This window comes from Tenrec ecaudatus, chromosome 4, assembly GCF_050624435.1.
Source record: "Tenrec ecaudatus isolate mTenEca1 chromosome 4, mTenEca1.hap1, whole genome shotgun sequence".
Lineage (NCBI taxonomy): Eukaryota > Metazoa > Chordata > Mammalia > Afrosoricida > Tenrecidae > Tenrec > Tenrec ecaudatus.
This window is the reverse complement of record NC_134533.1, coordinates 22,655,049-22,665,614: the sequence shown is the minus strand read 5'-3', so window position 1 is coordinate 22,665,614 and position 10,566 is coordinate 22,655,049. Positions and strand designations below refer to the sequence as shown.

The 10,566-nt window shown below is 40.1% G+C and overlaps 1 protein-coding gene across 1 annotated transcript; it reads left to right on the top strand.

Annotated features, from left to right (window-relative positions):
• The first annotated feature begins 8,493 nt into the window (after positions 1-8,493).
• LOC142445766 (olfactory receptor 4B1-like) lies at positions 8,494-9,432 on the top strand. The gene has a single exon (XM_075547681.1). The coding sequence runs from the start codon at positions 8,494-8,496 to the stop codon at positions 9,430-9,432; it is 939 nt and encodes a 312-aa protein (XP_075403796.1).
• Positions 9,433-10,566: the final 1,134 nt, after the last annotated feature.

The window sequence follows — 10,566 nt, the reverse complement described above, 5'->3', positions numbered from 1 at the left end:
GACCAGGTATCAGGCATCATCAGAACAAAAAAAAAAAAATCATATCATTGTGAATGAGAAGCAGAGTGCAGAGCAGAGACCCAAAGGCAATTTCTAGGCCACTGGACATCCCCTTACAGAAGGGGGATGAGAGACGAGCCAGTCAGGGTGGGATGTAGCAACGGTGAAACAAAAAACATTCCTCTAGTTCCTAAATGCTTCCCCCTCCCCGATTATCATGATCCCAATTCTACCTCGCAAATCTGGCTAGACCAGAGGAAGTACACTGATACAGATAGGAACTGGAAACACAAGGAATCCAGGACAGATTAGCCCTCAGGACTAATGAGTGGTGATACTGGGAGGATGGAGGGAGAGTGTGTTGGAAAGGGGGAACCTATTGGAAGGATCCACATGTAACCTCCTCCCTGAGGGATGGACAACAGAAAAATGGGTGAAGGGAGACATCGGACAGTGCATGTTATGACAAAACAATAATTTGTAAATTATCAAGGGTTCATGAGGGAGGAGGGTGCTGGGAGGAAGGGGGAAAAATGAGGAGCTGATGCCAGGGACTTAAGTGGAGAGCAAATGTTTTGAGAATGATGAGGGCAATGAATGTACAAATGTGCTTTACACAACTGATGTATGTATGGATTGTGATAAGAGTTGTATGAGCCCCTAATAAATGATTAAAAATCATTTTATTGGGTTAAGTAATTCCTTGCTTGTCTGCGTTCTTTTTGTCAACAATGCTTTACATAAGAACAAATGAAGACCAGGCATGTGATTCAATTTAATTCATTGATGCTATGAAATGTAGCTAATTTATAAATTGACTGCTCTGTGGACCACTGAAAATTTCTGCCTTTAGTTTTTCCATGGTAAGCTCAGGTAACTTATGTGCTATGTATTCAATGCAAGGGCTGTCTTTATCGAAAGCCTTTATGAATTATTATTCAGGTCTAACTTTCGATGTAGAGGTGGCAGCATGATTCTAGCTCATGTTACCAAATTCTCACTGATTTTATTTGTCCTCCAACCACCATATATTCCTTTGTGGGCCATTCTTTTATTGTTCAATGTTCATGTTTGCCTCTACTGTCTCAAAGCATAAAAAGCAAAGATACTTTGTGTGGCTTCCATTTTGTTGGTCAAGAAGACAATTCACTATCTTCAAGTCTGTACAAATCACTCATTGATGTTCTTGGTAATTTATCTTTTCCAAGACTAAGAGAATGCCTTGTACTCTTCTTTCATCTTGGGAGAGTGACCGATTGGAATAGAGTCATATTTGTTGCTGTAATTTAAAAGAACACATTTAAAACCATGTTTTGAACTGTTGATAAAAAGATGTCACTCCAATGGATGAATGTGTGGATTGTAATGAGAGTTGTATGAACCTCCAATAAAATGATTAAAAAAAAAGATGCCATTCACTTAGGTTATATTCTGAAAGACTAAGTTTCTTTGGAAGATTTCCAATGTTATCACAGAACACTAAGTTGTCTTTGGGGAAGAATGGCAGCACAACCCTTTCTCTCCTTTGATAAAATGTAATTTTTGTTCCAGCATCAATTTTCATTTCATTCTCTTTTTATTTAGTCTAGAGGTGAGCCATTCCAACAATTTCTTGGAAGATTTAAGTCCCTGATCAGATCATTTAATTCATGCTTGTCAAAACATTCACTACGTGACGTTGTTTGGAAACCACTATCAATGCCCCCACTTCCTTTACTTTGTGTGGTGTCAGACGTGCAAGACCCATCCTCTGAGAGCTGTGATAGTTTACAGCAAGGTGGAACAGGTACATGATCTGAGTGAGCAACAGTGTGAATTATAGGAAAGGAAGTTGACAAATGGGTGTGAAGCAAAGGTCATTACACACAAAAAATGTCGATAATTTAAATACATAAAAATCCCATTGAAATAAGAAAGCTTGTTAGGATATCCTGATTCTGCAGAAGAAACATTTTAAAGGGAAAACTAAAATTTTATAAATTTAACCATATCTAAGAAACCAGAGCTGATATGGTCTAGCCAATGCAAATTTCTGAATCAGCACCCCAAGTCACCCCAGAAACAGGGCTAAAACCTTACTCTAAGGAAAATAAATTGTTGGGCTGAGTAATTATACAACAAATGCTAAATACACTTGCACTGCTACTCCAAGACGCGAAATCCAACATCGCTAGTGAGCACATTATTTACAATGAAATATATTCTCACTTTTGGACTTGGGTATATTCCTTCCTGCTGTGCTTCTAGACTTCCCACTACTCAAAGTTCTAAGACTTTCTTTTCTGGTATCTTCTGCCAGAGATAGAGGAAACTTTCCCCTCCCTTCATACAGTCCCCCAGATACCTCCTTGTCTTCTGGGCCAGGTTGTATTTCCACTTCTGAACTAATATTAAGGTGCAAAACCCCAAAACAAACTCACTGCCATCGAGTACAGGGTAGAACTAACCCTGTGAATTTCCTAGACTATATCTGTTAATGGGAGTGGAAAGCGACATTTTCCTCCTGAAAATTGTCTGGTGGTTTCGAAATGCTGACTTCGCTGATTCGATCACAGCCCAACAGGTAACCACTATGCAACCAGAGCTCCAAGGTTAAGGCTAAGGGGTGGCATATGTAGATCAGGTTAAGCCAATCAGGTTTATATAAGATAAATGGGTGGTGGGGTGACGCAGAGTGATTCACGAAATTAAAATCTGAGTAGTTTTGACAGGAGCAGAGAAAAATGGATGCTGGGAGGAAATAAGCAAACAAAAGTGGTCAGTAAAATAATTTTTCATTTTAGGGATTGTGTGTTTATTAAAGACAATGGCTGAAACATGTATTCTATAGTTCCTGGCACAAGGTTGTTGTGCCCTGCGATCAAGTTGGCCCCGACTCTTGGCAGCCTGCTGCACAGCAGAATGAAGTATTACTGGTCCTACAATTCCCATGAGTGATTGTGGAGAGAGTTGTTGCAGTGCATTGAGTTTTCATTAGCCAATTTTCACAAGTAGACTTTTAGGACACTCTTCCCAACCTTTCTTAGTCTGGAACCTCATCTGAAGTCTGCTTAGCACCATGGCAATAGACAGGCCTCCACTGAGTGACAGGTGGTGACTATGTATTTGGTGTATTGGCCAGGAATAAGTACCTGACAAATGACCTTTTAAACAACTTTGTGATCATTATCATGGTAATTCTTATCACTCGTGAATTTGAGAAGCTGAATTCTGAGTGTATCACTGGAGATCAAGATGGGACATAGAGAACAATCCAGTAAAGTATTGTCATTTTGGGTGAAGCTGCACCTTGAAGAGGTAGAGGGAATTGCATAAAAACCACTCCACTGCAGTCTTATTCCCAAACCAAGTCTCTCCCTCTCCTCCCCCCCCCTATTCAGTTTCATACTCCCACTGGTAATTAACAAAATTGGTTCACAAACTTCCCTCTCTCAGAGCATAACTATGGGATGTTTGTGCTTCTAACAAAATTAATTGAAATACATTTTGAATCTTTTCTTGATCCTCAATTCCAAGGTTTTACACCAAAGACAAGAAAGTGCATGGGGAATTTGGTCCCCAGATTATAGTTTGTGGCTCAATTTATTTGAAATAGTTACAGCATCACTGTGTTCTAGACCAACCCCCTTCAGTAATTACAGCCCAGGACATCCTCCCGAATGACCGGCTCTTATAATGGAGGGAGCGAGCCCTTTGGCAAGCCTAGGGGAAGAACCTGCACATGCAATTCCTCGCTCTAAGATTGAGTATTACCTAGCAAGGTAAGTATTACTGCACCCAGATGACTTTTCAAGTTGACTGAGTGGAACTAAGAGGTTCCAAGTCACTGTGTGATCGAGGATGTCTTCTTATCACTGAACCTCAGTCTGTGCTTTTGTAAAATTCAAAGACTGCACATGATGCATGCAATCAGCACTCACATTCTGAGATTTTATACAGTTGTGCTCCCAACTGAGTAGTGGGAAAGAGATTCTTGCTATGGGACTTTGAGTTCAGAGCAATAGATCTTTCAAGTCTCTATCATGTTATCATTTTGTCTTTTTCATATTTCTCTTATTGGGGTTCTGTGTTAGGTTAAAACATTCTACCTCATTAATATCCATACCATCATTTTACCATCTAGGTTTTTACATCCTTCAAAAATATATACAAAAACCAAAACCAAACCCAAACAAAAAAACAAAAGAGAAACCCAACCAAACAACAACTACTAAAAAAACCTCACTGCCATTGAGTTGATTCCAACTCAGAGTGATCCTGTCGGGCAGGGTGGAGCTGTCTGTGAGGTTCTGAGGTTGTAAATATTTATAGGAGCAGAAACGCAACTCTTTCTCCCTAGGAATGGCCGGTGGATTGGAAAGGTCAACCTTGCGGTTAGCAGTTCAACTTGTAGCCAGAGCTCTGTATATCCTTAGCCACTTTTAATGCATCATTCTACTTGGAAGATTTTATTTGGGAAGGTGCCGGAGGAAGAAAGAGGCAATTGTTAGTCACTGTCTATCTCTTGGGCAAGGAGGAAAGAGAAAGTAGAGAGAAATGTGAATAAATACCTAGAAGTTTGAATTAATAATAGCTACCAATTATTTTTGAGAGCTTATAGTAATTGTCTTATATATTTTCTCTCACATTTAATTCTTTCAGTTACCATGATGAGTATATATTACTTTCCATTTTAAAACATAAGCACATCAGTTCACAAAAAGACACGATAGGTGAGTAGGAGAGCCAACAGTTGGCTGTTGACTGTGACGATTGCCTACTTAACCACGTCTAGACGCCCGTCCAAGGAGGATACAAGAACGCTCAGCCAGATGTCCTTGGTTTGTTTTTCCTTAGGTCTTTAGAGATCTAGGGACCTACACTTGTCTCCTCTGGCGATTGGTTGAATAGAATAAAAATGAAGACATTTTTACCATAATCCATGCAAATAACATAACTCATGGAATTCACCATACTTTATTTCTATACAGTCTTTTACTGTTCACTCTGATTGTATGTAGTTTGTGTGGCTTTAGGAACAATCTGTTACTTCTTGAGCCCCACAGGCTGTGTTGAATAGAAGGGGGTTCAAGAAGTTCATGGAAAAGGGACCGACAGGATCATGGAATTAGTCCATGAACTTTTTGAATCCCCTTCATGTATGTTTTTGTTTCTTTGAGTGGCGCGTGTGTGTGCATAATCTTGATTAGTGATGAATTTATCAACGAATAGAACAAGATTTTTAAAAGTTATATAGAGTTTAAAGTTATTGCTTTATGTTTTCCTTTCTGGCTGTGTTGACCTCACACAACTTAGGTAAGACTCGTCCTCATCTGAAATTCTGGACAATGTAGATCTAACAGCCATCTTATTCCACTGAGTCAAAGGCACACATGCTACAGCTTTGAAATGAAGTTTGTTGTCTACTTTACTGACATTTCCCATGAGCTGGGGGCAGAAAAGAAATCCACACCCATTGCCTTTGTGTCACATCTGACTACAGGACAGAGTAGTATTCCTTCACGGCATTTCTGAGGTTGTAAATATTTATGAAAGCAGATTTCCACAACTTCCTCCTGTGAGCGACTGGTCCAAACTACTCATCTTTTTATTAGCAGCCCGAAACGTAACCAGCAATACACCAATGCTCTTTGAGCTGGGAACAGGAGGTACTTCAAATCATTATGTTCCACAGCAGACATCTTAAAAAAATAATTTTATTGGGAGCTCTTACAGATATTGTAACAATCTGTAATTCAATTACATCAAGCATAATAGCACAACGATTGCCACCATCATTTTCAAAACATTTTCTTTCTTCTTGAACTCTTTGATATCAGCTCCCCTTTATCCACAGCCTCCCCAACCTACCACCCAGGAGCCCTTACTCTTATATTAGAAATAGTTATTATTGTTAATTTTTCCCATATCCTACACTATGCACTGTATCTGTTCCCCTATAATTCTGTTATTTGTTCCCCTTGAGACGGGTTATACAGTCATCTTTGCTTTCAGTTCTACCTCTCCCCACCCCTCTTTCCATATCCCCAGGGAATCATTGTTTCCATTACTATTTCTGATGGATTTATCTATCTTGCAATTCGTGCATTAAATGGTCTTCAATATACACATGAATATTGCAGGTCTAACAGGCTTAATGAGGTAAAACTGGGACCATAATAGTAAGTGGAGGAAGTAATAAAGAACTAGAGGTTACTTTTGTGTGTCATCAGTGTATATTGCTTCCTGGATATATCATCCCTCCCATATGGCCCTTCTGTGAGGGACTGTCCAATTAAATTACAGGTGGCTTTTGGGTCTCCACTTTGTCTACGCTTTTTCATATCAATTTGATTACTTGGTTTTGAACTTCTGATACCTATTCCCATCAATACCTCATGATCTCACAGGCTGGTGTGCTTCTTCCAGTGGACTTTGTTGTTTCCCTGCTAGATGGCCGCTTGTTTAACTACAAGCCTTGAAGACCCCAGATGCTATATCTTTGGATAGCCGATATTCAAGAGCTTTCTTCACCACATTTACTTATACATTTTGTCTTCAGCAATCATATTGGGAAGGTGAGTATTATACATTGCTGCATTATTAGAACAAACTGTTCTTGTACTGAGGTAAGATTTAAGTAGAAGCCCGAAGTCTATAGCAGACATCTTTTGTTCTCTGTATTGTCCACTGTTATTTTGACAAATATTTTAAAACTCATATAAATGCCTAATCTCTTACACACACACCCACATGTCATTTCTGAGTCCTTATAATGAATAGGTTAACATAAAAGAACACATGTTGCATATTCTAACAAACAAGTAAAATGTCCAGTTAAGAACTTTAAAACAAGTATATCAAATAATGTCTTGTGTTCTCTGTAAGTGGAGAGAAGTGGCTAAGTGAGCTGCTGATTTTGGGGCCTCAAAGTGCTAATGTCTCAGTTAGCAGCCCGATGCTAAGCCCACTGCTTCACCATGGCTCATCCCACTAAGTGGAGGGAGCTGCCTACACAAAGAGCACATTTGGGAGAAGGGCACAAAGTTCAGAATGGTTGGCATGTAGGCTCAGGGAGACTGATGGTTAGTGAAGCCACATAGACAAACAAAGTGCACTTTGAGAGACCACGTATGCCATGATAGTGACATTGGACTTGTAGGTAATGGAAAACCACTGATGGATTTTAATAAATTTTATTGTGGGCTCTCACAGTTCTTAAAACATTCCATACCTCAAGCATCAAGCATATATGTACATATGCTGCCATCATCATTTCCTTAAAATTTCTACTTGAGCCCTTGGAATAAGCTCCCCTTCGCCCACGCCCACCTCCCCAAACTGATGGATTGCAAGCCTGTGCATGAGCTGATCAGATTAGTAATGTAGAAGTATCACAACAGTGATGGCTTATCGAGAGCTTACTGAGCTGAACTCAGCGTGCTTTGTTGCATTTCTCAGAAAAATCACTTGTACCAATTTCCAGAGTTCATGAACTGGGCTAAAGTAACCAGGAACAGCTTCCTAGATAACGGACACAGAGTGGGTGGGATTTGGAGAAGAGGACAAGTGGCAGGTGCTAGGTAGTGTGAAAATTAAGGGGCTGCTCCTGTGATGAGAAACATCTTGTAGAACTGAGATTGACTTTTTATTGGATAGTAAGGTTGAGGGTGAGTTGGCATTGTCCCGACAGCAGGGAGAAGGTTGAGTCTCACGTCCTGCTGCCAAAAATGTTTGCCAGCAAACTGGAATGCCGAGACAGGCAAACTTGTGAGCCCCATATATTAGCTATAAATCATTACTTAATTGTAAGCTTTACTCTGAACAACGTACAGTCATTTCACTCTTAGGTGTCAACAGGTCCTCAGTGTTGTAAAAATTCATGAAGCTGTGGAATTAAAGTCATAGGCCTAGGAGGATTAAGAGAGTTACACAGTGCAAGTAAAGGATATATCAAAGAGACTTGTAACAAAAGGAGAAATAACAATGAGGATGGAATTCCAGAGGGAGAGATAGAGGAAGCAAGGGATTCCAGAGCAGAAGACCACTTGAGAATTTCTAAGACAAAAACATGGTGAGAAAATATTGAGAATGGGAGGAACACTATTTATTGTTATAATAGCGATTTGTACTCAAAATAGTGGTTAGTGTTTTCAATGTGTGTTCTTAAAATAATAGATGAATTGAAGTACAGTGATCTGACTCTAGTTCTGGGTCCCTGTCTACAGGGAGGCTTGACTAACTGATGGCTTCTATGTCATGTGAAATATGAGAATCATGGAGGTTTTTCAAGGTTGTTTGAATAATGTATCTTCTATAGAGTAGCCCACTAAACACCAGTGAATACACATTTACTGTTTGACTAACGAAAACAGACCTACATAAATAAATAAGCCAACAAGACAATATGTGTGAAGGATTCTATAAATGAAACAAGTACCGAACAAGCAGATTTATGTAATGATTGCATTTGTCTCGTCAAAGGTTATCTTCTCTGAGATCCATCATCTCCAAATGGGACCCAAGGGCAGCACAAATAACGTGACTGAATTGATTCTCACCGGCCTCTTCCAGGACCCAGAGGTGCAGAGAGCATGCTTTATGGTGTTCCTTCCTGTCTACCTGGCCACGGTGGTGGGCAATGGCCTCATCGTGTTGACAGTCAGTGTCAGCAAGAGTCTGCATTCCCCCATGTACTTCTTCCTTAGCTCCCTGTCCCTGGTGGAGATCAGTTACTCCTCTACTATTGTCCCAAAGGTTATCACTGACTTGCTCAGTGAGATTAAAACCATCTCTCTGGAGGGCTGTTTGACTCAGATCTTCTTCTTCCACTTCTTTGGGGTCACGGAGATCCTTTTGCTCGTGGTGATGGCTTATGACCGGTACGTAGCCATCTGCAAGCCTCTTCACTATATGAACATTATGAGCCGTCAACTGTGTCATGTACTAGTAACGGCTTCCTGGGTGGGCGGATTTTTACACTCGATAATTCAGATTCTTATCACCATCCAATTGCCCTTCTGTGGTCCCAATGTAGTCGACCACTACTTCTGTGACTTGCTGCCATTGTTCAAGCTGGCTTGCACTGACACTTTTGTGGAGGGAGTCTCTGTATTGGCCAACAGTGGCTTAATTGCCTTGTGTTCTTTCCTCATCTTGATGTTTTCTTACATCGTCATCCTAGTCCACTTGAGGAATCATTCTGCCGAGGGGAGGCGCAAAGCCCTTTCTACTTGTGCCTCCCACATCACAGTGGTCATCTTGTTCTTTGGACCAGCCATTTTTCTCTACATGCGACCCTCTTCCACCTTCACCGCAGATAAATTAGTGGCTGTGTTCTACACAGTTGTCACCCCCATGCTGAATCCCATCATCTACACACTCAGAAACACAGAGGTGAAGAATGCTATGAGGAGGTTGTGGGGCAAGAAGAAGAACTCTGGGGTGGGGTGAAAAGGAGGAAACTATACATAAAATGTATGTCTTATTCGAGTCGTTGGGAGTTGGAATCGAGCTAATGGCAGTGAATGAGTATGTCTTGTTATTCTATGTTCTTGAAATGGATTTTGAGGTTAATAGACATTCACCATGATTGAAAGAAATGTAAGAACTTAATGTTATGACTTCTACAATTTCCTTTCATAACCCAAGACTCTCTGTATCCTGATGTAATTAATGTCATGGAGGGACAGAGGTCAGAATAACTTGTGGAGTCTCAGGAAATTTGTGGACTCCATGATATCCACCAATAACATGGGATAGGAATTACGGAATGTAAAGAAGAACGAACATCTTCACTCAGGTTTTTGTCGGTTTAAATTTCTTTCTCCTGTGACCACAGTCATTGTAAATACTTTGTCCTTGCCCCTCTCACTGTAGTTGTAACAATTTCAAATCTGCTTCTCGCTCACTGCAAGGGCACAACTGTCTTCATCTTTGCACATATAAATATTGTGCATATACTTGAGACTTTATGAATGTGTGTTGCATAAATAATCCTATAAGGCAGATGTAGCAATTCCTTCTAGATTAGCCCTTACAGATTCCTTTTGGAAACGTTCATGCTAACGCGCACATTTCTTCCTGCTTAAATTTTGAGAGCTCAGGCTCTTAAATTCATTATGCTCTTTTGATTACCGCTCAGTCACAATTTAGGTCCAAGTAACTTCTCAGAACAACTGTTTCCATAAAAAATATAATAAGATTAACAGTAGTATAACTTTGCAAAATTGTTTTAGGTGTTAAATGATAGAACACACGTCAAGTTTTTATCCAAAAAAACTTGCTATGGAGTGAATCCTCAATAAATAACTATCTATTTCATTAATAATATTAGTGCCAGCATCTTTATTTCTATGTTGTGTGATGACTGTACCCAGTCTACATACGCATTTCCCTTTTGCCTCAGAGTGGCTCAGGAAAGACCTATGCTTTAGTTTATCTGTGGTAGACACCTAATCTGATGTCAATTTAAGGATTAAGAGTGTTGGGGTGGAGTCTGGGCTGTAATCTGCAGATAGCCAATGCGGCTTCTGTGTGGGCATGGCCTTCTGAGAATTCTGGGAAATCTGGTAATTCCGCTTTGGA